Genomic DNA, 24,973 nt, shown 5'->3' with positions numbered 1-24,973 from the left:
TCCAGCTGAGCGATTCAAAATCTTAAAAGACGATGCAGTAAAAATGCTACACTCAATATGCCAGCAAACTTGGAAAACTCAGCAGTGGCCACAGGATTGGAAAAGGTCAGTTTACATTCCCATCCCAAAGAGGTGCAATGCCAAAGAATGTTCAAACTACCACACCATTGCACTCATTTCACATGCTAGCAAAGTGATGCTCAAAATCCTACAAGCTAGGCTCCAGCAGTATGTGGACCGAGAGCTACCAGAAGTACAGGCAGGAGTTCAAAGAGGGAGAGGAACTAGAGATCAAATTGCCAACATAAGCTGGATCATGGAGAAAGCTAGGGAATTTCAGAAAAACATCTACTTCTGCTTCATTGACTATGCTATGCCCTTTGATTGTGTGGATCACAACAAATTGTGGCAAGTTCTTAAGGAGATGGGAGTACCAGACCATCTTATTTGTCTCTTGAGAAACCTGTATCCTGGTCAAGAAGCAACAGTGAGAACTGGACACGGAACCACTGATTGGTTCAAAATTGAGAAAGGAGTTCGGCAAGGCTGTATACTGTCACCCTTCCTATTTAACTTATATGCAGAGCACATCATGAGAAAGGCAGGGCTAGATGAATCACCAGTTGGAATTAAGATTGCTGGGAGAAATATGAACAACCTCAGATATGCAGATGATACCATTTTTTATAGCCCATAGAACAGTTCTCGGTCACATTTCAGAGCCTCTCCCATGGCAACTTTCAAAAGTAAAATCCCGTATTGTTAAATCCCATGCAGTGATAAAACTGGGGTGGGAGGCATAAAAATCTAAGTAATCCAAGGAAAACACCTGGCTTTTGTTGTTATTGCTACATGTACTCAAATTGTCTCCAACTCAAGGCAACCCTATGAATGAAGCCTCCCCAAGATGTCCTATTCATGACATCTCTGCTCAGCTCTCATAAATTCAAGACTGTGGCTCCCTTTATGGAGCCAGTCCATCTAAAATTTGGCCTTCTTTTTCTTTTTCTACCTTTGACTTTCCCTACATGATTTTCTTCTCATGATATTAGGTATGGCAGCCTCAATTTACTTGGCCTAGACAGGACTCAAACTTGCCTATACAAGTCAGAACAGTTCAACAGAATAGAATCAGCAGAAGGTCAGAGAAAACAGAGCAATCTTTGTCCTTCCTATAAGTTTTACTGATAGGGCCTAGCAGGGCCCAATGGCAACCTGTTGCAGAAATGTGGGCCACTGCAGAAAAGGCCATATCACATGAATTTGCCCATTTACCTGTGTCCAGGAAGGAGATTTCCACACAGGCTTAGTGTTTCCAAGTTCCTGATGACATTCAGGAGACTGAGGGCATGCCATGTGCTCATGTGCTCCGCTTTCCTCATGGTCAGCTATCTTCTTAACCACCATCTAAAAATGTAGAATGGGCTATCCACAGCAGGCCTTTCTATGTTTGAGCATCCAGCCAGGAGAACAGAAAGCCACACATGAACATCCAAACATCATCAGTCAAAAGGCACTGACTTTTCACACCTGAAGACGGGAAGAGTAACTGTTTATAAATAGGTGAAAGCAGCTATTAGGAACGATTAGTAACAGTTCTGTTATCTTTGTAGGGTCACTTATATAGTGCCTAAAATGAAGAACCACACCATCAAATGAATGCTTTAAAATATGCCAGTTTGCACAGAAGGTGCATGTGTTCATGGTCCCACATGTAGAAATAATGGCTATTCCTTAGGCAGAGACATAATACATTTCTCATTCATGAGCAATGCTGTGAGCCTGTGACAAAGTGACTTGTGACTGTGCTGTCTACAGCCTTGGTGTGAACTGCAGACAAGCAGGTTGCAGGCTTGGCTTCTTACAGGTTTGTTCCTGCTGCTGCCATTGCTTAAATAGCAAGCTTCAGCTGGTCCCACTTTAATCACAATCAGAGGTGATGCTTTATGGCCAAGTGCAGAACTTCAGAACTTCAGTTTTGAGGCAGGCAGTTGCCTAGAGAGGTGGTGGGCTCTCCCACACTGGAGACATTCTAAAAGAAACTGGGCAGCCATTTGAGTGGGATGGTGTAATGTTGTGTCTTGCAACAGCAGGGGGTCGGACTCGATGGCCTTCATGGCACCATCCCACTCTACTATTCTATGATTCTATGAAATATTTCTCTTCCAGCTTCCCATGGCCAGGCCATGCATTGAAACTGCTTCTACAGTCCTGACATAAAGAAAATTAAACAGTTTGCCACCCCTGATTAAAAGGGGGATTCTCTGAGCAATTTTGCCTTTTGAACTTTATTAGATAACACTGAGCATGGGATTAAAACGTGGTTTGTTTCTGCACCTGCCACTGTCTGAGTGTTCACCAGCGAAACTGGGGGTGGCACAGAGCTGCGGGATCCCAAACGTGGGTCCTCAGAGCCTACCCACCCTGCACCACTGATCACAAGCATAATAACTCTGAGAAGTAGTGACTGATGGAAGTAAACATTCAGGAACACATACGTATTTCTTCACAGTGCTGACAGCCAACCCCCACCCTCATAACAAAGTTCTCAGGGTGGTTCATCATAAGAAATAGGCCCAAAGAGGGGGGACCTGCTGGCCATTTATTTTGGTTTGGTGATCTAATGCAAAGAATAACCAGTTTGTTCCACTTCAGACTGCTGGAATCTCTGGGAAGAAGTGGAATGTTTTGCTCATAGAAGCTTTTCCTTCCTTCCTTCTTTCTTTTTAATAAATGGTATTAAACTATCAAAACAATACAATTAATATAGAAGCTTTTCAAGCCCCAGTGGCATTGTGAGTGATATGACAATAGGTGCTTGCCACCATTCTTTCTTCTACAGAACAACTGCAGATTGGCATGGGCTCACAAGGAGTGGACTGGCTAGCATTATGGGCAGCTTGCACGTCCATCACTGTGGGTCGCATAGCAGAGAAGCATTGGACTGCATCAGTTTTAAAGGAGCATATGTGCATGTGTTCCAGTGATCAGTGACAGGAGCTGGCCATTTCTTCAAGGTGGCACCAGCACTTGGCATCTCCAATGGAAAAGCAGTTGGGGAGCTCCACCTCTTCCCTGCAAGGTATAAAGAAACATGCAGCTCTTTCATGACCACCATCACTACCAAGATGAAGACACCTGTGTTTCTTTTCTTCCTTACTGGAGTGGTCAAGACCAGTGCGATCATCATTGACAGATGCGACCTAACAGCTATCCTGAAGGAAAATGACTTGGAGGGGTTTGCTGGAACCACAATAGCAGAGTGTAAGTGCCCCTTGTTTTGTTCTGCCTATCTGCCCGAGCCTTTATAACTCTCATGGCCAGCTCAGGATCCCACCTCAGAGAGTAAGTTTCAGACTTTATCCACATGGGATAGAAAGATCAAGATTTGCTTGAGGATTCTGAGAGTTAAGCCAGTATCAGCTGAGAAGAGCTCCATGCCTGCTGGGTTCATGATGACAGACCTGACCCACAACATCTCTGGGCATGAGGTTTTGTCACAAGATCTCAGGTGCTTCTAAGTGTCCTTCAACAGCATCCACATTGGCACTGTCCTCTATTGTGATTTCTGCTGGCTAAACTTGGTGGGTCAGAGTGGGAATTCTGCCTCAATCTGGATATTTTTGAATCAACTTCCAAAGTTCAGTTAGGAATTTAAATGCATAGCTACTTGATTAAAACATGCAAATAGGCAATAAATGTGTGCATAGCAACGATCCCCCTCCATTGCAGGGTTCATGATCAAATTCGATGTGTGCAAGAGATCAGCACCCACTGAGGATCCTCACATGGCCACCTCCCCACATGGGAGCAGCAGCCCCCTCACCCAAGACAGCCATGACTGTGAACCTTAGACTTTGGTGGGTTGCAGTTTGTAAATCAAAAGCTGATCTGCATAAATTTGGGACCCCCAGAGGAGAGAGGTAGAGGAAGAGAATCATAGAATTGGATAGTTAGAAACAGCCAATAAGAGCATTGTGTAGAACCCCCTGCTCAATGCAGGACCTCAAGTTACACCAGATGGCTGTCCAGCTACATCTTGAACACCTCCAGTGGGAAAGCTCACCACCACCTTAGTGGTGATCCCACTGACATAGTGCTCTAATAGCCAGCAGATGTTCAGCTGGAATCTGACTTCCTGTAACTTCCTGTAATGTTTTAAGCTGTCCTGAGACATTGCCATAAAGGATGGCATATAAATATTTCAAATAAATAAACTTGAGCCTGTTATTTCATGTCCTGCACTCTGGGATGATTGTGAAGAGATCCTGTCCTTCCTCTTTGTGACAGCCTTTCAAGAAATTGTAGAATGCTGTCATATCTTCCCTACTCTTCTCAAGGCTAAACATGCCTATTTCCTTCAATCTTTCCATACAGGACTTAGTTTCCAGTCCCCAGATCATCTTTGTTGTCCTTCACCAGTTTATCTGCATCCGTCTGTGGTGCCCAGAACTGGATGCAGTCCTCAAGATGAGGCTCAGCTAGAGGAGAGAGATGCCTTTCCTTCCCTAATTGATCTTTGTAAGACTAACCACTCCTCTTTCCCAGTCAAACAGAAAATGCATGTACCAGTTAATACCTCTTATTAGTTGGTACCTGCTAGAGTTCTGTGGGGAGGAACTCACACTGGCTTTCCTTCCTACTAGGGATTTGTTTGGTGTTTCACAGTAGCGGCTTCAACACAGCAGCTCTCAATGAGGGACCAGAAGCAAGCAATCATGGGATTTTCTTACTCAGTTCAAGGTGGTGGTGTAATGATTCCAAAATGCCATATGCACGCAACTACTGCAACTTAAGCTGTGAAGGTAAGAAATTGCATCTCTACAACGCACTTTTCTGTTATGATTAAAGATAGACAAGCACAGTAATTTTATCCATTACTGTGCTTGTGTATCTGTACACAAGGAGAATGTCCCACCATAACTCTCTCTTTGGCACTGATGAAAGAAACTGCAGATGCATTTCCAAACACTCTTGGGTGACTAGGTGACCTCTTTTACAGAGGAGTGTCTTAAAAATGCCCTTTACTTGAAGGTTGTCCTATCTAATTCAAGTGTAAAGAGAAAGGGTGTCTCTACACAGTGTGTTTTGCATGCATAATTTGTCACTCAGAGTAGTTTTCAGTCACTCTACACACTTGTCATCCTCCAGGGCCTTTCCAAGCATTTCCACAGATTCTTTTTAGTTCAAGGAACTGTGGTGAATCTGGGTATAGCACTGGGTATAGCCATTGTACAGCGCCATCTTGGGGTGGTTGAGTGGAAGGCAGAGCAAGAGAAAACCTGTGGAGAAAAGCACCTTACAGAATAACCAGTCTTAGTCTCACAAAGAATCTGGAACCAGAAGTTTCATTAAAATGACTTGTATACAGAAGCCCAAAAGACCATAAGAAGTGTTGCACATCCACAATTCACACATGGATAGCAGGCCATGCAGACACACTAGTTTCTGATCACACTAGAGTGAGATGCTCTACATTTCTATGTAAATTATAATAATTAGTTCTAAATGTGAAGACACAAAAATTAGCATATGCAAATGCCATGCAAATCTTTGGGGAGACATTCTTGCAATGTGTAAGTGGCCACCCTCTACAAATGGGACCTTCAGGGAAAGGTTGCCCTGTGGATTATTCCAGTCCAGGGTCTCAGCCAATTGGCCACACCTTCTTCTGTCTCTTGGCCCAACCTTCTTCACAGGGTTCTTGTTGTGGGGATAAAATGTAGAGGAGAACCTTGTAAGCTGCCTTGGGCTCCTTGCCTGAGGAAGAAAGGTGGGGTATAGTTGCATTCTTATTATTGGTCTGAGGAGAGCTTTACAGGCCTTGACACAGTATTTTCATAATTAAATCTTCATATAAAGTATCCAAAAACAAAAGTAGTGATGTTCACTAAAAGACTGAAGTTATGTCATGGTCCACAATAGAATAGGTTAAGGGCTTTAAATATTTCAGTGTCTTCTTCTAAATTAATGGAGGACAGAAGGGGCATGTGAATTTTATTACTCAGACAACTCATGGGAATCCTTGTGCCATATCAATTTGTTTTTAATTAGAGGCAGCCATTACATGCCAGCAGCAATAACACTTTTAAAGCCAAAGTGAAACCCCAACTGTTGTACAGGGCACAAATTGGTCAATGTTCAGTTTCACTCCTCTTGAGGCACCCTAAATTTCCGAGAGCAAATTCACAAGCATCACTCTGCCTTTCCAGTATAATCTTACACCTCAAGGCCAGTCTCCCAAAGGTCAAAACTAGGACTTGGATTTCTATCATTGATTTCTGGTTGAAGCTTTCCTTCAGCCTACCCTATTAATTCTCCAGAATGGCCTTAAATCCACATGGTCCAACACAATTAATCAACATTCTTGGATTTTTCCCTGGAAATTTCCCGTGGGGCATGAGACAGCCAGGGCACTGCTGCTGTTGCTGCTTCATTTCATTTCATTTCATTTCATTTCATTTCATTTCTATACTTTCCCACTGCCAAAGCTGGGTGGTCTATAAGAGACAACATCTAACAACAGCCCCTCTCCTCTGGCAGATTATCTGGCCTCACTTTCAGTACAAAGACACAACAGAGCCTTTCCACCTGCTCATTGTAATTCCCTCTTTCAGCAATACGACAGCAGATATTGGACACTTCCTTATACTGATTGTAAGTGTCCCTGAAGGTAAAGGGAAAGCAAAAGATTGTCTCATATTCTTTTATATTGCTCTCTTTATCAGGATAGATAAAGCAGTTTTATTAATCCAATTTTGTTTGATTTGCCAGGACATCCAGAGGCCTTTCCTAATTATTTATTCCTTTCTGATGTAAAGGGCACGACGCTCTTAAAGCTACTAAAATTTATGCTGCAATGATTAAATCTGCCAGGCTCTAACCTAAGGGTGATTTGAGCTACTATTTGTTTTCAGTTTAATAATCCTTTTGACTCCTGTTCATTTGCTTTTCTATATGCTGATTAATTGATCACAATAAATACGTGACCTGTACACCATGCAGGAGAAAAAGTAAACAAGCAGAACCTACCCCACAGGGTTGTTGTTATGGGGTTCAGACTGAGAGCAGGAGGAGAATGATGTAAGCCACTTGGAGCTTGTTGTAGGAAAAAAATGGTACGAATGGGATATAAATGGTACAAATAAATAAAACATGAATATAGCAAACAACTGGACAAATGAAGCTTTTCATCAAGAGTCCAAATGGTTCTGTAAGGAAAGGTCAGATGGAAGAAGAGCACCGACTGGATCTCCTGCAAGCCCTTTGGATCCTGAAGGAAGTGGACTGCATCTCCTGCCTGATGGTTATTGTTCTTCAAGACCCTCTTATCAAGGAGAGCACCCTCTCATTGCTGCAACCCCATAATGCTATGTGCCTCTTTTAGTCTTCCTTCCTGCAACCCTTACCACGTTCTCTGAGATAAATACCTCCTGGCAGCCTGTTCGTAGGACCTCCCTTTCTGACTGTCCTGCCTCCTCACTCCGTCTTGTCTCTGTTCTAGCGCTCCAAGATGACAACATTACAGATGACATTGAATGCGCAAAGCAAGTGATACAAGAAAGCAACGGCTTTGCCGCATGGTAAGCAAATCATGTTTTCCCCCGTTTATGCCACTTCATATATGCTGCATGGGGAGCGGGAGGAAACGGAAAGCAACTGCAGAGAACTCCTTGCAGGTTGGTAGTTCTCTTTCTATGCAAGGCCACAAACCGTGGCTTGCCTCTGCAGCAGGTCATTGTGTATCACTGCGCCCAAGCCCTGCTCCAGGCATCCTCTGGCATGCACAGGGAATGCGGGGAAGGGAATCTTCCATCTCTGTCATCAGAAATAGCCTGGCCTCTCCACTGAGACTGAAGGAGGGTCCTTGTTATTTATTGACATTTACATCACACTGTTTTTCTTTCTGCAAAGGACTCACAGTGGCTCAGGGGACTAGCCTTCTCCTTCCCATTTCATCCACACAACAACCCTGTGAAGTAGGTGAGGCTGAGTCAGTGATTGACCTAAAGGCCCCCAGAGAGCTTCATGGCCAAGTGGGGACTAAAACCCAGGTCTCCCAAGTCCCCATCCAATAGTCTAACCACTAGACCCAAGTAGGAGATAGGGCCATGTGTCAGAAGCATCCTTGGTTTTGTCAGGACCCTGCAGCCTAGCAGTGGCATGGACTACAAAGAACCTATGGTTCCAAGAGTACACCACTGCCAGAGCCTAGTTTCCCCAGCATGTCAACCTTTCAATGGTTTGCACTGCAACTCCCAGAATTCATGGTCATGGGCCATTCTGGATGGGGTCAGTGAATCCAAAGCATCTAGATGAAGGCTGGAAGCTCCATGCTGCCTCTAGCTAGGCTTCCCAGATTGCTGTTCAAAGGGCTTCCCTCTAACAACATACCTACAACCAGCCTCGAAACAACTGAGATGAGGCACTGAGCTGCATTCAAGCCCCTTCCGTCACTCTCTTTCTGCAAAATGCATTGGCTTCTGCAGGGGCACATGCTGGTGAATTCCATATCCACTGTGTTGAAAATGTGATCTTGTGTCATACCTAAATGCAATTCAGAAGCAGAGAAGCCAGAAGGGTGCTGCAAGCAAGTGAATCAGTCCTTTAAGTTTCCTTTTTGGGGGGGGTTACATCTATTAAGCTTATAGCTCATTGGTGCAAAGAACTAGAGCTTTTAAAGGAAGGAGACTCACAGCTCCTGTTCCTCCCAAAAAATCATGGAACAGAATTGGGTAGGGAGGGTGTTGCTTGGGGGTAGTTCAGGCAGGCAGGGCACTGATCTTGACCATATAGCTTGAACATTACGTGGATGTAATACATATTACACGCTGTGCTGGCAGATACTTCAGGCCTCTCTATTCTAAAATAGGGCATGACAGAGCTTTTTGTCTTCCCAGCTAAGGATTTATTGAGTTGAATGGCCAGTAATATTGTGACCAAGGTTTTCTCATTACAGGAGAGCCTGGAGGCAACATTGCAGAGGACAAGATCTAAGGCAGTATGTCGAAGAGTGTGAGCCTGAAGTCACCCTCACCTACGGCCAGCCGGCACCAGTAACAACTGCTGCTGCTGACCACAGGCCCAACACTACACTTTCAGCAAGAAATCTTACAGGTACCACTTTTCTCACCAAGGGTCCTCTAGAACCTACAAATCCATTGAAGGCGCAAGCAAACACCACCCTCCCCACCAAGGGTCCTCCAGCACCTCCTGTCACGATCAAGGAGCTCCTAAACTCTACCCTAGCAGAAAATGGTCTCACCAAATCCACTGTCTTTTTCAATGAACCCCCAAACTCTACCCACCCTATCAATGCTCCTCCAAATTCTGCTTCACCAATCAAGGAGTCCGCAAACTCCAGCCTTCCAACCACTGGTCCCATGAACTCCACTCTCCCTGCTGGTGGTCCTTCAAACTCTACTGTTCTTCTCAAGGAGCATTCAGAAGATGAATGGTAAAGCAGGATTTGATTTGATTACCAAATTGACAATTTTCAGTTGAATGCATCTAACTTGCCATGGACATGCTGGGATGATACCTACTGCATTTATTGACAATGAATCCATCCTCTCACATCCACACATTTGGAAATAAATGAGTTTTACATTTTTGAACACTGTTCTCCGATGAATATTCTCCACTTCAAAAGAGAATGGTCCCAATAGAAACAGATAACCACAAAAGAAGTGACAAGCATGTTCACAATGTATTATGAAATCCAATTATCGTACATAATTTTAAATGAATGTACATGCACGTATGTTGTTTAAAATGTAAGCTATTATCTCTGAAAAAAAAATTGAAATCCATTACTGAACAAATATTAGTACTAAACAGTAATAAGCCTGAAATAAACATGTAAACTTCTTTTATGTGGAAATTGGTATTTTATTTTTTGTGTTAAACTGGAGGGGAACCTCTTTTAACCCTTGGGGCTTTCTTCTCAACTCCTGTGCACTCCTATGGCCAAGGCACTAGAATTAGCATGTGACTCACTGAAGCACTCTTCAAGGGGATCAAAGACATTTATGAAAGGATCCAAACAGGAGTGAAAAGAGAAGGGCTGGAGTTTCACAAAAAAGGAAAAGGGACAAGGAAAAGTAGATAGAAGCAAGTTGTTATATGACAAACACAAAGCTGGGTTCACTCCCTATGCCCACCAAAACATGTTGCTCTGCAGGTCAGAGAAAATGAGAAAGTGAGTACTATGCTGCTATTTCTCTACAAAGGAACTGCTGTACCCAAGTCCCAGTCTTGCCCAGGAAGTATCAGGTCTTCTTCGCCATGGACAGGCAACTCAGCGGGGAGGACAAAAACACCACCCTCCCCAACCTTGGTTCCTTTATTCCCCCCTCCTTCTTGACTGATCTGTGGGGTGATGCTAAACTCCCAGTCGCAAGGTGGCTATTCTCCCAGCTGCAAATAACCACACCACTTTGCTCAGAACCTCCTGGTGTCCTGGGTTCTGACAGACAATAAGCCTAAGATATAAATTACTCTTTAGGATCTCAGCAGTTGGAATTTCTGTACCTTGTAAATCAGTCTTTGAGCAGAGCTATTTGGTTTTTCCCCTACCTAGGGCTGAAATTAATACCTGTGATGATATTATAGGACAGGAATATGAACAAGGTTACAGACACATACCAATTTTATGGACAAACCTTACCCAGAAACCTAGATTCCTGTTCTATTTGTGGCATACTGTGAAGTATATAGCATTGCTAATGCAATTCAAGTTAAAATCATGCATGAAAACAGTTCCTTCACAGTACAGAACAATGCAGAGAAGGCTGCTACTTGCATAGACTATCATGTGCCTCCTTAACATTGACTGCCTCCTGCAGCAGAAGTAGCCAAAAGATAGATCTGACAGACTGAAGAGTTGACTTACAATTGTTTAATAATAGTGGCAACAAAATTACCAACTAAATCCTGGGCCCAATTTAATTCTAAGCATCTATGTCTTTTGCAAGTATGTGGATATAGTATGTAGTAAATATGTGTTTTATGTGGATTAAAGTCATCATGAAAAGTTGGCATGCCAAAGGCTAAAATTTCATGGGATCCGCTGCACAAATTACCCCAAAATATTTTGTGAAATTTCATTCTTGATCCCACCAGTATACAAAGATGCCATACCCATATTTCACCCACATGCAAAGATCCTCAAGAATTAAACTAATACTGAAGTGCTGAACATTCATTATACTGCTTCCCTCTAGTGGGCACTTCTTAGTATGAATAAACATACATGTGCTAGCTTTCTTTTAATTGAAAATACTGAGAGTTGCTGCATTTTCTTCTCCCTAAACATGCATAGGCTTGTGACTTCTTGAATGCCAGATTCTGTAGGATTTCAAAAGCACCACACAATTATTCACATGTTTTCAAGCCTGAGGTGACCAGCAGAAAGAGCTTTAGGCTCTGCTATGCTTGGCCTTCCCCCTTTTGCCTTCAGACTGGTCCACCACTGACTGGAATGCAACCCCAGAAGACTTCTCTGATAGGGAATTTGGCTCTCGGACTGAAAAAACTCTGTGCTCTTGTCTTGGGAGAAGTTACAGTTGTGCCCAATGTGACACATCCCTCTGGGAACATATTCCCAAGGACAGAATATGGGCAATCACATGGAAGCCAGCTTCTGCAAAACTAAAGTTTTCTCTTAATGGTAGGACAGGGAAAGTAGCAGGTTGGAGGAGGAGCAATTGGCGCATCCCACAATTTCACTGACTGTTCTGCTTTTTGGTAATTCACATCAACTGGTCAAAAGACTAACGTCAAAAGAGACACAGACACCAAAACCAAGCTTGCTCATTAAAATTTTTAATACGTTAAAAAAAATAGAGACCAGTTCTGATTTGATCATTCATTTAGGATTCTTTCACTCTTTTTTCCAAGAGAAAAGATGTTCGCACACGCGCGCACACACACGCACACATGCACACACACAACTGACTGCAAGAGGCATGTGGGAAAGGCCCAGGGATGTTTGCTGTTGCTGCTGCCACCACCACCCACGCTGAAGACGCAAAACAAAACCACAGGTTAGCAAGTGACATACAGCTATGGCTTCTGTAGAACTTCCCTGAACGGGACACGCTGGAATCTCTCAGCATCTATCTGTGCCATCCTCCCTGTTCCCCAAACAAAACATCTCCCTGGTCCTCAAAATAGAATTCATCACCCAGAGTAACCTTGAAGCAATTAAAAACATGCCCAAGATGATCATTTCATTTTCAGATGCATCTGGGGGAACAAAGTGGCAGGCTGCAATCAGCCGGACTCTTCTAAGAAGGGAATCCTACTCTTAAATCCTATCTTTCCTGTGGAGTCAAGCAAGGCCAAAATGTTGCATAAACTGTCTCCACACTCCCATCTTAACAACATATAGTGCTACTCTGCAAAGCGTGTAGGGATATTAAAAAGGGAACTAGCAATCAGCACAAGCTGCTGCAATGTGCTACCAGCCACGCTGCAACTCTCTGGCAGAAGGCAAGTGAACAGAAGCAAGACCTTGAACAAAACATTTCTCTCTATGCCAGGAAGGCAGAAGTAGCTTACCAGGAGAGAGACAGACAGACAAGACACAGAAGACTGTAACAAGAGGAATATGAATTTTTGTGCCAAGCTATTGAATGCGGGGGGGGGGGGGGGGGGAGATATAAAGCTATTTACGGCAAGGAATGATCCTTTTAGATATCCAAGCCATTTCCAGTGTCAAAATAAAACTTCTGCCTATTTGCTGCCCCACAGGGCTGAGTCCTGTCCCCAAATCCCACTGCCCAGCTTGGTCCTCAATGGGTCCCACTTCCTGATGGCCAGGGGTTGAGCTGGCACTGCTGGCAGCAGCCTGAGTACACAAGGACATTGCAGGCCTCGGACCGTTCGCCAGCGTGCCAGCCTGCAGGCCAGCCAGAGCACAGCCGGTAGGCTTCCAGATCACAGATGAGTTCCACCACCTCATCCACTGTGGTGAGGCGGGCAGGGTGGCTGGTGTAGAGTTCGTGTTCGGGGGGCACAGGCAGATCTCGCACCACCACGTGGAAGAAAAGGCCCGGGCGAATGTGGATGACTGCCGCCGACATGGTGGAGTGTTTGGAGTGCTGCACGAGGCGCAGGTCAGGGCCACCCAGCGGGGGCAGCACCTCCCAGTGAGCCGGGAGAGGGATCTCGTTCAGTTCAGCCAGGAACTCTCGCAGAACACCATCCAGCTGGGTGAGGGGCTGCACTCCGCCCAGGCTGTAGATCTCCATTATCTGGGGAAGGGCAAACAAAAGAAATGGCTCATCCCTTCTCCCTTCACCACTTGCTAACAACATGGTCCCTTGACCTAGGAAGGTCTGGTTCCACATCAGTTCAGCTCTGCTTTCTAGTCCCGCATCTGGAATTTCAACTGTGGGGGAAGGAGCTGGCATACAACTTCCCCCAAACCCACTAACATGCTCCTTGGAAAACCAACCCATCCCGGATGTGCTGCCATTTCCCCCAGTTTATACCACATAGCATAGACATCCTTAATTCCAATTATGTAATTATGGTCCGGATTCTGGGACCAAAAGCAGTAATATTTTACATGCATTTACACATTTCTGGTAGACCTGAGACTCTACTGATTCAGTATTTCAGTCTTTGGATGTGCCTGGAGAGTTTCTGAGTCTCCACTGAAAGCATGAACTGCAGTTATTCTGCCCTAAGCATCTGACCAAGATGAGGGCTTGAGAGACTGCAGCCTATTACAAGCCTGCTCAGTCCTTGCTCCTTGTTAGCTTGGGACATCTAGCACACCGGGGCTGACCACCTGGGTCCATGAGTTACCAAACCCCACAATATGAAGGGGGAACAACCCCCTTGGGTGAAATCAGTTTTAAAGCCATGTTTTTTTCAGTTTTAAAACTCCATGGCTGCAACAGGTATCAGTCCATCACAAGGATCCCCTTCTTATGAAAGGTGTTCAAGAAGGTCACTGTTTGGCAATTCCAGGTGTGCCCAGATCAAACTACATGACTAGCAACACTGGACTGAACCCATAACCTTAAATAAAAAACCTCCAGTTTATAAAAGGCCTGCTCTGTGACACACAGTGCTTGATTATATGAGCAAGACACACAGAACCCAACTGGAACCCACCCACCATTCAGGCCTTAGCATAAGCTCCACCACTGCTTCCTCCTGCCCACTGCTCTTGCTCACCCCAAGAATTTGGGCAGGTTTTAATCTTCTCCCAGCATTACAAAGACAAAACCCAAGGATTTCCAGTTCCTGAGACACTTGACCCAAAGAGCTTCACCACTCACCACTGGGGGGCGCATTTGCTGCAGCTGTTCCACTTCATCATCCTCTTCATCATCCAGAACCACCACCTCTGTGCCCTGTGTCCCCCGTGCCCTCTTAAACTGAGGAAGCCCAGCTGACACCTGAGGCAACATAGAGACAGGAGGATCAGTTTGGCTTCTAGGCATCCCAGCCCCTTTTCGGACAAGTCTGCTGAGAGGAGAAGAGTGGATCCCCACACATAAGATTACAAGATGGAGGGGAGGGGAGGCAAGACTACCCAAGTTCTAGTTTCTGCATCTGCAATGCTAAACACACCTACTAGGAAGTGGGGCCCACAGTGTGATTTACATCTAAGTCAACATAGACAGCACTACACTGGAAGTCACAAGGGAGGTTTACATTTGCTTAGAAGGAATAATTAAAATGTAAGTGAAGAGTGGAAATTAAAATGAGCTACAAACCCCTTCACTCCTTCATGGAACACTGCCTTGTCGTGGCGAAGGGGCTTGTGTATCTCAATGAATCTATGAGGTATGCTGTGCTCGGCCACCCAAGACAGAAAGGTTATAGCAGAGAGCTCTGACAAAACGTGATCCACTGGAGAAGGAAATGGCAACCCACGCCAGCATCTTTGCCATGAAAACCCCATGGACAGTACCAAAAGGAAAAAAGATATGATGCCGGAAGATGAGTCCCTCAGGCAGAAGGTGTCCAATATGCTACTGGGGAAGAGCAGAGGGCTAGTACTAGTAGCACCAGAGAGAATAAATTGACTGGGTCAAAGCCGAAAGGATACTCAGTTGCAGATATATCTGGTGGTGAAAGAAAAGTTTGATGCTGCAAAGATCTATACTCCATAGGAACCTGGAATGAAAGATCCATGAAGCAAGGCAAGCTGGATGTGGTGAAACAAGAAATGAGAAGACTGAACATCGACATCTTAGGAATCAGTGAACTAAAATGGACAGGAATGGGTGAATTTAATTCAGATGACCATCAGGTATATTACAGCGGGCAAGAATCCCTCAGAAGAAATGGAGTAGCCTTCATAGTCAATAAAAGAGTAGGAAAAGCAGTACTGGGAGCAGTTCTCTATTATGTCAAGAGAATACAATGGTCATAGCAAACACTCTTTTCCAACAACCCAAGAGACGACTCTACACATGGACATCACCAGATGGTCAACACAGAAATCACACTGACTATGTGCTCTGAAGCCATAGATGGAGAAGCTCTATACAGTCAGTAAAAACTAGACCAGGAGCCGACTGTGGCTCAGATCATGAGCTTCTCGTTGCAAAATGTAGGCTTAAATTGAAGAAAGTAGGGAAAAGCACTAGGCCACTCAGATATGACCTAAATCATATTCCTGATGAATATACAGTAGAGGTGACAAATAGATTTAAGGAATTAGATCTGATAGACAGAGTGCCTGAAGAACTATGGACGAAGGTTCACAACATTGCACAAGAGGTAACAACTAAACCCATCCCAAAGAAAAAGAAATGCAAGAAAGCAAAATGGCTGTCTGAGGAAGCTTTACAAATAGCTGAGGAAAGAAAGGAAGTGAAAGGCAAGGGAGAAAGATACACCCAATTGAATGCAGAATTCCAGAGAATAGCTAGAAGAGATAAGAATGCCTTCTTAAATGAACAGTGCAAAGAAACAGAAGAAAACAATAGAATAGGGAGGACCAGAGATCTCTTCAAGAAAATTGGAGATATGAAGGGAACCTTTCATGCAAAGATGGGCATGATAAAGGACCAAAATGGCAGGGGCCCAACAGAGGCAGAAGAGATTAAGAAGAGGTGGCAGGATTACACAGAGGAACTATACAAGAAAGAGCTTAATGTCCCTGATAACCACGATGTGGTGGTCACTGACCTCAAGCCAGACATCCTGGAATGTGAAGTCAAATGGGCCTTAGGAAGTCTGAGCAACAACAAACCTAGTGGAGGTGATGGTATTCCAGCTGAACTATTCAAAATCTTACAAGATGATGCAGTAAAAGTGCTACACTCAATATGCCAGCAAATTTGGAAAACTCAACAGTGGCCACAGGATTGGAAAATTGCAGTTTACATTCCGATCCAAGAGAGGTGCAATGCCAAAGAATGTTCAAACTACCACACCATTGCACTCATTTCACATGCTAGCAAAGTTATGCTCAAAATCCTACAAGCTAGGCTCTGGTAGTTCTGTACCGAGAACTACCAGAAGTACAGGCAGGAATTCAAAGAGGGAGATGAACTAGAGATCAAATTGCCAACATACGCTGGATCATGGAGAAAGCTAGGGAATTCCAGAAAAACATCTACTTCTGCTTCATTGACTATGCTAAAGCCTTTGATTGTATGGATCACAACAAATTGTGGCAAGTTCTTAAGGAGATGGAAGTACCAGACCATCTTATTTGTCTCTTGAGAAACCTGTATCCGGGTCAAGAAGCAACAGTGAGAACTGGACACGGAACCACTGATTGGTTCAAAATTGAGAAAGGAGTTCAGCAAGGCTGTATACTGTCGCCCTGCCTATTTAACTTATATGCAGAGCACATCATGAGAAAGGCAGGGCTAGATGAATCTCCAGTTGGAATTAAGATTGCTGGGAGAAATATCAACAACCTCAGATATGCAGATGATACCATTCTAATGGCAGAAAGTGAAGAGGAACTAAAGAGCCTCTCGATGTGGCTGAAGGAGGAGAGTGCAAAAGTTCGCTTGAAATTCACCATTAAGAAAACTAAGATCATGGCATCTGGTCTTCTCACTTCCTGGCGAATAGATGGGGAAGAAATGGAGGTAGTGACAGATTTTATTTTCCTGGGCTCCAAGGTCACCACAGACGGGGGCTGCAGCCAAGGAATTAAAAGATGCTTGCTCCTGGGGAGGAAAGCTATGGCAAATCTAGACAGCATACTAAAAAGCAGAGATATCACCCTGCTGACAAAAGTGCTTATGATCAAGGCTATGGTTTTCCCAGTTGCAATGTATGGCTGGACCATAAGGAAGGCTGAGCACTGAAGGATTGAGGCCTTTGAATTGTGGTGCTGGAGGAGACCCTTGCGAGTCCCTTGGACTGCAAGGCAATCAAACTGGTCAGTCCTAGAGGAGATCAACCCTGACTGTCCTTTAGAAGGCCAGATACTGAAGATGAAACTCAAATACTTTGGCCACCTAATGAGAAGGAAGGACTCTCTGGAGAAGAGCCTAATGCTGGGAACAATAGATGGCAAAAGAAAAAGGGGATGGGAGAGAATGAGGTGGCTAGATGGTGTCACTGAAACAGTTGGTGGACTTAAGTGGACTCCAGGGGATGGTGGAGGACAGGAAGGCCTGGAGGAATGTTGTCCATGGGGTCATGATGGGTCGGACACGACCTCGCGACTAACAACAACAACAAAACCCCTTCAAACTGCTACAGGGGGATGCCAGCATCCATCAAAAACACATTTTAGACTTGGGGCCAACAATGGACAATCTGGAGACACCCAAGGCATGGAGGAAGTGCTTTATGACACACAAAATGCTAAAAAGTCAGAAGGAAAGTTGTGGTGCTTTAAAGGGTTAAACTAAAATATCCTGGCATTTTTGACCCCATCCACCACTGGAATCTTATCCCTTCTCCAAAAGGGAATTCAGTCTTCAGGTGGAAAGAAATTTAGCAAACGTGTGCTAGCATAACAGAACAATGCCAACTTGTGTCATTTTTCTACAGAGTAATATTGTATCTAGTCCAATTAATCTTTTAATATCTACATGCCTTCCATGAAGAGGATGCAAACCATTGGGCTAAACTGACATAAAAGAAAGGACGGGAGTTCATGAGATGCAGCAAATTTATGATTAGGTAACCCATTCATGACACTTCTGTTATCATCCATTGAAAGTACTGTATTTTTCCACATATAAGACACAACTTTTTCTTAAAAACATTTACCTAAAAATGGAGGTGGATCTTATACACCGGGGGGGGGGGGCAAGGGGGGAAGGAAGGGGGGGGGTGGGGGGGGGGGGGAACGGGGGCAACGGGCAAGGGGACGGGGGGGGGGCGAGCCAGCACATGCGCAGCAACAGCTTGCTCACTGGAGATCGGTAGGAAAAGTAGGGGGCATTCTATACATGGGGGCATCTTATAGACAGAAAAATACGATAGCTACTTCTGCAGCTATTGCCTCAAAACGAAAGATGCATGTTAATAAGACTTAGCAGGACGTAAACATTGTGCTTAACTAATGATTGCAGCCACTTGAAAAACAAGAACAAAGCTATGAATTTTTCTTCACTGGGAGTACACAGAAGAAATTAAGCAAGCATTTTGTGGAAATGTCTAATATTACAGGAAGCAGACTAGGTATGGTGCAGGAAAAGGAACGGTGGACCAGTTGTGCTCAGGATGTTTATACAACTGCCTTCACTCCTTTTTTTTCTTTAAGAAAGTCAATTCTATAACACTCCTACAGATCAGTCGTTTTGGGTCTGTCACATAACAACTCTGTTCAGGAACTTTCTGATTCCACTATCCTAATTTTCAAATTGTCCAGAAAAAAACCACCTGAGGAAATGACTGAGAAGGAGTCATTTCCTATGCAGGCACTTACTGGAGAGTCATTGGCTGGCCGACAGTCCCCGCCTGGTTCTCCATGCTCCTGTTTGATTTTGGGAGAGGTGGCAATAAGGAGGTTGACAGCAGGGAATCGGGTGTCTGACTCCTGTGAAGGCAAGTTAGACAGGAATACTGGAGTCCTAGTTGTTTAAGAAGCCATGGGACATCGGAGTGCTTCCACAATCACCACCACACCGATAAATAAACACACACACATGCATACATTTATTTGTTCCTACTGCTCAGGAACACTCTTGTTACATTGGCTGTATCATCATCATCAGGAGCTTTAATCAATCTAAGGACACTGAAGAAATCTGCAATGGAGTCAAATGAATTCGGATTTCTATGAGCCTGACCAGTAAATACTGCAGCTGTGGACTGGCTTTTTCCAAGTCACATGGATTCTGTGGACTTGCAGACTAGCTTTTCATGGGGGGAGGGGGAGACATTTGTGCTAATTTGCATTAATGCTAATACACATCCAACAGCACCAATGTGCACTTGTGCTAATGAGATTAGTGCAATCAAAACAAAACAGATTCTGTCCATGAGTAGGTGACAGAATGAACAAAGGCCCGAGAGTCCACAAAACACAGACTGAATTGATTTAACAAAAATATGCATACCCCTATAGAGGGCACAGAGGAAATTCTTGGTGGGATGGGGAACCTCATTCTACTGTTTGAGATCCTCCCCCGCCTGTCAGTCTCTTATATTTGAAAAACAGGTGATGCACACTTTAGTGAGGGCCAGATCCAGGACTCCAGTTGTCACTCTTCCCCCTTTTAAAGAAGGGATGGCCCACTCTGGGTGTTCTCATCTTTGAACAGTGTTCAGAAACACTGAAGTCCATAATACATTTGGTGCCGTATATACAACAACCAATGATGAGAACTTCTATGCAATATGGTGATTTTTACACTAGCCTTCTTCCAGACAGTATAGCTGGCAGAGGCCTGCTGGGAGTTGTAGTTCAACCATCTGGAGAGCCCCTTGCTGGGGAAGACTGTTTTACTTACTATGAAAATGAGGCTGAACCAAAACCAACTTGTGTAATTTATAGAAAAGTTGACAAGCCAGCCTAAATGACCGAACTTTAAAAATGATATGAAATACACTAATTATAAAGTAGGCTAGTCACAGTACCAATCTTATCAGATTTTGAATATGACAGGATTTGTATGTTTAAAGTCAATTTTAAAAATCAGTATTATTAAATATTTCCATCCCTACCCGCCCCCATGCACATGTGTTCTGGCAATGCAATCATGTGTTAGTTATATGGCTCTTTCCCAGGCATAATAAACACAAGGTATGCTTTTGGGGGTGGGGGGGGGGGGCTTGCTGCTGGTGCTTAAAGTCAAAAAGGGCCCTTCAAGGCCATGTGCCCTGAGGTGCCCAAAGGTGCAGTCTAGGTCAACAACACCAAATAAATCAAGCACAAAACAGAGCAGGAAAGAAGATGCAGAAGAAAAAGAGTAACACCTGCCCTTGCTGGATAACAAAGCAATAAAATTAAGTTAGAAAAATTCAGCTCAATCTCTTCAATGAGAGAAGAGACAGACTAGGCACCAAAACAATCCTGCCACAGTTGGAGGAAATGAGCGGGAAAAGCAGACACAAAGTGCCGAGTTTGCCACCAAAGCTCTGCTCAACCCAGAACACTCCAAACCAAGCTCTGAGCAGGGGCAGAATTCATGCCTGATGCAGGGACACCATAAAGGAGGACATTTAAAAATGCAATCTCTATAACTTGCACCCACTGGGGTCTAGAAAAAATTGTCCGGGGGCAGTCTGTGGCCTGTGGACTCCTGTTTTCTTGTCCCTATTTTAGTGGGGGAATTTACATGGACACTTATGCAGTACAGCCAGAAGCATTCGCAGCAGAAAGCAGCTTTAAAAAAACCTAACACCCATCGTGGTGTCACATGGGCTAACCAAGAAAAGGTTAAACAAACATGTCAACAGCCACATACACACTGGAATTCCAGCAAAAGAGTGTGGTGAAATGAAGAAATTCAATTAAACAGAGATCTCCAATGGCTATGGAGGTAAGGCATCTCTGCAACGAAGGCTTCCTTAGGACACATTTAAAGAGAGTAAAGACTGTGGCAACAAGTAGCGGTGCTTTTCTAGGTGCTGGCATCAGTTGCATGTTCTTCCTTCCTAAGCAAAGTTCACCAGGCCTGTTCCTTAATTGTCTTTAGAAGCCTAATCAAAACTATTTCATTCAGAAAAGCCCTCAGATGAGTTGAGACGTTAGGCTGTTTTCATTACTGGTTATAGCTGTTCTTTCCAATCATTTGCACAGTTCTTCATTGTTACGTTCCAGGGGTTATTGAATGGTGGCCAAATATAGAATGAAAGGCAAAACAAAACAGATTAATGGTTTGTTTTTTCAAAGTAACCACACGTTGACACTTAAACTGCAAAAGCAGGTCTCTGGAAGTGTTGGAGGAGCAGCTGCAAACATGGTTGGAAGGAAGGATTCTCACTCACCTTCGCCGGAACGTGGGGAGGTGGCGTGGGGTGGCAAGGGACCTCTAGCTCCTCTTTCACATGGTGTGGCAGGACGGAGAACTCCTTCATGGGCTCCTCGGACACAACAGAGCCAGCTCTCTCAGGTTCATTCTTTAACTTCAGAGGTGGTGGCTGCGGTGGTGGCTCCAGTGGTGGCAGCTGCGGCTGCTGCAGCTTATCTAGGACCCGGGCCTTGGGCAGATGAATTGGTTCACTGCTTGAAGAGGGCTCCTGCAGGGACATTTGGGGAAGGAAGAGACGATTGGATTCAAAACATCAGAAATTGCCTTTTATCATAAAGTTCAGTATTAGTCTGCACCAACTAGTGGCAATTTTCTGGGATCTCAGGCGGAAGTTTGCACCATTAACTATTGCCTGGCCTATTCCATGGGAGATACCAGCAATCAAATTGGAGATCTTCTGCCTGAGCAACTCTACTGAGCCAAGGTCCTCTCCAGGTTACTTTGCATCCACCACAACCCCAGCATGAGATCTGTTGCCCAGTGCTAGTATGAGTCATTTTATGAATTTGCATCAGTTTAATCAGTGTGTACAAATCAGGGTTCACCACCACCTCCATTCCAAAGAATTCATATAAGCAAAGCAGTTTGATTTTACACCACCTGAGAGTATGTGCTTTCAGTCTTCCTCTGGGGTACCAAAGAAAGACCCAGAGAAAACATATTTCAACTCACCATCCACAAGAGAACCAAGCAAGTTAGTTTCTCAGAAGCAAATCTTATTTGTCAATCTTATTTGAGAAGCCAGCACACACATTAAAATTCTCGTAGTTTTTACCTGACCAACCAGTTCCTTGGCCAGGTGGCAAACAACATCACACCTATTGTAAAACAAGTTCTCCATAAAAAGTTAAAGCATAAACAAGCCCTTAACAAGGTCTGAAATATCAGGGGTGTTCAGAAATTTCCATTTCTTTCCTTGGTCCTAGTACTTTGATAGATTTACAAACATCCGTGACAGCTAGAATGTTGTTTGATAAAACTAAGTCAAAATTCTCTCGGTCCCAACAAGAGATTTACAGGGAGATTTACATTTTAGGGACTGCGTATAACCCATTCCTAGAGTGGGGTGTGCGCACACAAGGTTACCTGAGGAGCAGAAGTGTATCAATGGAGTGTTCAAGTTTTAATTTTTAAAAAATTGTTTCACTATTTCTCAGTTGTGGGAACTAGGCTTCTTCTCCCAAAATACTGCATTCCAAGGTTGATATCTCAAAATCTGAATCAGAGCTGGAAGAACAGATGGGATTAGAATTCTTGGCCAAAAGGTCAAGGCCAACTGACCTACTGGTAAGCCAAGAGACTAGCAAAAACTTTTTCACAGAAGAACTTGGCTGCACAGGGAAGGTCTGATGGGAGCAGATGTAACTTGACCAGTTCAACAGTCCAGCAAAAGGGCAAACCAATCCGACATTCCTGCCATCTGGTCCACAAAGCAGTAGGAACCATCCTGATGTTGGTGCTAACTCCTCTTGGTTGGGAAGCAAGGAGGGGGATTCAGTGTGGAACTAACAAGGGGAGATTGGCCTCCAACAGCTGTTCTTTTAAATATTTATTCTGCACTCCTCTTCCTTGTGATTCTCGTCTGTTTTGTTTCATTTTAGAAGATATTAGCACTCCAGGAACTGAGAAGGCTCCCAGCAAAATTGGGGCAGGAGAGAGAAATGATCCTAGAGTTTCTCTGTCTAACCAGCAGCACTCAAGGCCCTACAACCTTGTGAGCTCTCCCTCACTACAGATCCTCAAAAAAGCATCTGGACAGCCATCTGAGTGGGATGGTGTAACTCAGTGTCCTGCAATAGCAAGGGGATGAACCTGATGGTCCTCTGGCCCCACCAGCCTGAGGGACTGATAAGGCCACGCTCAGCCACTGCAAGCCCTTTTGGCTCTGGCCTCTTGGCAGAGCAGCAGAGGCACAGGCTGGGAGAGAGTGCTGAGTGGCCAGGGGACTGGCGAAGGCAAGGTAGGAGCTGGGCAGGGGAGCAGAGGCCCAGGAGCAGCAGAGAGGAAGGGCGTCGTCCCTTGTCTGTGTCCCTTGGCTGCAGCCCGGGCTGTCCGGAGACTCCCTTCCCTGAGACACAGAGGTTTGTTTGTTTGTTTTTGTTTGTGCTGTGCTGTGCTTTGTTTTTCTTCTAATTTAAGTTTATTTTATCCTTGTGTGTGTGAGTGGGTTTTTGTCTGGGAGAACGGAGCGAGTGAGAGGAACTGCAGGAGAAACAAGGCAGGGGACCAAGGTAAGGTCTCGGAAGGGATACCGATGGCAGACCAGGAGATGGCCTTGGCGGGAGTCACGGGTGTTGCTGTCCGCTGCGACAGCTGCGACATGTTCGCCCTTCTCCCCCAGGAGAGGCAGGGATTCACTTGCCCTCGTTGCAAGATGGTGACCCTGCTAGAAGAGGAGGTGAGGTGCCTGAGGGCCGAGAGAGCTCTCCAGGCTCCCCCGGAGGAGCTCCCCTCTGGACAGAGGGTTGATGGAGAGACCATGGGAGGAGCAGCTGCGGAGACATGGAGGTATGTCACCCACAGGAGGAGAAGGCCAGCACGGCCTCCTCCTTCTCCTGGCACCAATCTGGAGCTGGGAAACAGGTTCTCTCCACTCCTGGAGGCTGGGGCTGATGAGGCCTCGGGGGACCAGCAGGACCCCAGCCTGGGACGTCAGGCGGCAAGGGGGCTGCTGCGGGAGAGGCGAGGGCCAGGGCACGGCCACCCACCAGCACCGGAAAGGTACAGCGGCGGGTGATTGTTGTTGGGGACTCCCTGCTGAGGGGCACTGAGGCGGCAGTGTGCCGTCCCAACCTGGAGACAAGGGAGGTTTGCTGCCTGCCGGGTGCACGCATCCGGCATGTGAAGGACAGAGTGGAGATTCTTGTTCACTCCGGGGGTCACCAGCCGCTCCTGGTGATCCATGTGGGCACAAACGATGTGACCAGGCAGGGTGTGGTTGGGACCACCAGGGACTTTGAGGCCTTGGGGAAGAAACTCAGGGAGCTGAAGGCCCAAGTGGCCTTCTCCTCAATCTTACCTGTCGGAGGATTTGGGCCAGAAATGGACAGGAGGGCTTCCAAGGTGAACGACTGGCTTAGGGTGTGGTGCCAGAAGGAACGCTTCGGGTTCCTTGACCATGGCACTCGTTTTCTTGCCAATGGACTTCTGGCAAGGGACGGGTTACACCTCACGAGGATGGGGAAAAGGTCCTTTGGAGATGCTCTAGCAAGCTTCGCCCGGAAGACTTTAAACTGAGCCGGGGGGGGGTTCAGGCCCCCCAGTAACGGGTCTACACTGGACAAGTGTGGGGGGAGGATCAGGACTCTAGGAGCAGGGTTTTAGAGATACTGCAGGGACTGACAGGACTCCTACAGAGAGGGGCCAGGTATCAGGGAGGATGGGAGGAAGGAGGAGGCTGGGAACTCCAAGGAAAGGAAGTGGTGGGAAGGAGTTGAGGTGCATGTACACCAATGCTAGGAGCATGGGTAATAAGCAGGAAGAGCTTGAAGCTCTCCTGGGAATAGGAGGGTATGACCTGGTGGGGATCACAGAAACTTGGTGGG

General features: G+C 45.3%; 1 protein-coding gene across 8 annotated transcripts in view; it reads right to left on the bottom strand.

The window, feature by feature from the left end:
- Positions 1 to 11,810: 11,810 nt before the first annotated feature.
- MBD1 (methyl-CpG binding domain protein 1) overlaps positions 11,811 to 24,973 on the bottom strand; it is a 65,050-nt gene continuing 51,887 nt past the window's right edge. For 7 of the 8 annotated variants that reach the window (XM_044431143.1, XM_044431145.1, XM_044431147.1 and 4 more), the window contains 4 exons: positions 21,385 to 21,636; positions 18,878 to 18,988; positions 14,298 to 14,417; positions 11,811 to 13,259 (listed from right to left, as the gene is read on the bottom strand). In XM_044431143.1, the coding sequence (XP_044287078.1) occupies positions 12,798 to 13,259; positions 14,298 to 14,417; positions 18,878 to 18,988; positions 21,385 to 21,636 (945 nt within the window). In that variant the 3' untranslated portion in view covers positions 11,811 to 12,797. The remainder of the gene's footprint in view (positions 13,260 to 14,297; positions 14,418 to 18,877; positions 18,989 to 21,384; positions 21,637 to 24,973) is intronic. The other variant, XM_044431146.1, reaches the window with a different exon arrangement.

Source organism: Varanus komodoensis, unplaced genomic scaffold (assembly GCF_004798865.1).
Source record: "Varanus komodoensis strain SLA01 unplaced genomic scaffold, ASM479886v1 scaffold22, whole genome shotgun sequence".
Classification (NCBI taxonomy): Eukaryota; Metazoa; Chordata; class Lepidosauria; order Squamata; family Varanidae; genus Varanus; species Varanus komodoensis.
This window is presented reverse-complemented; position numbering and strand designations above follow the sequence as displayed.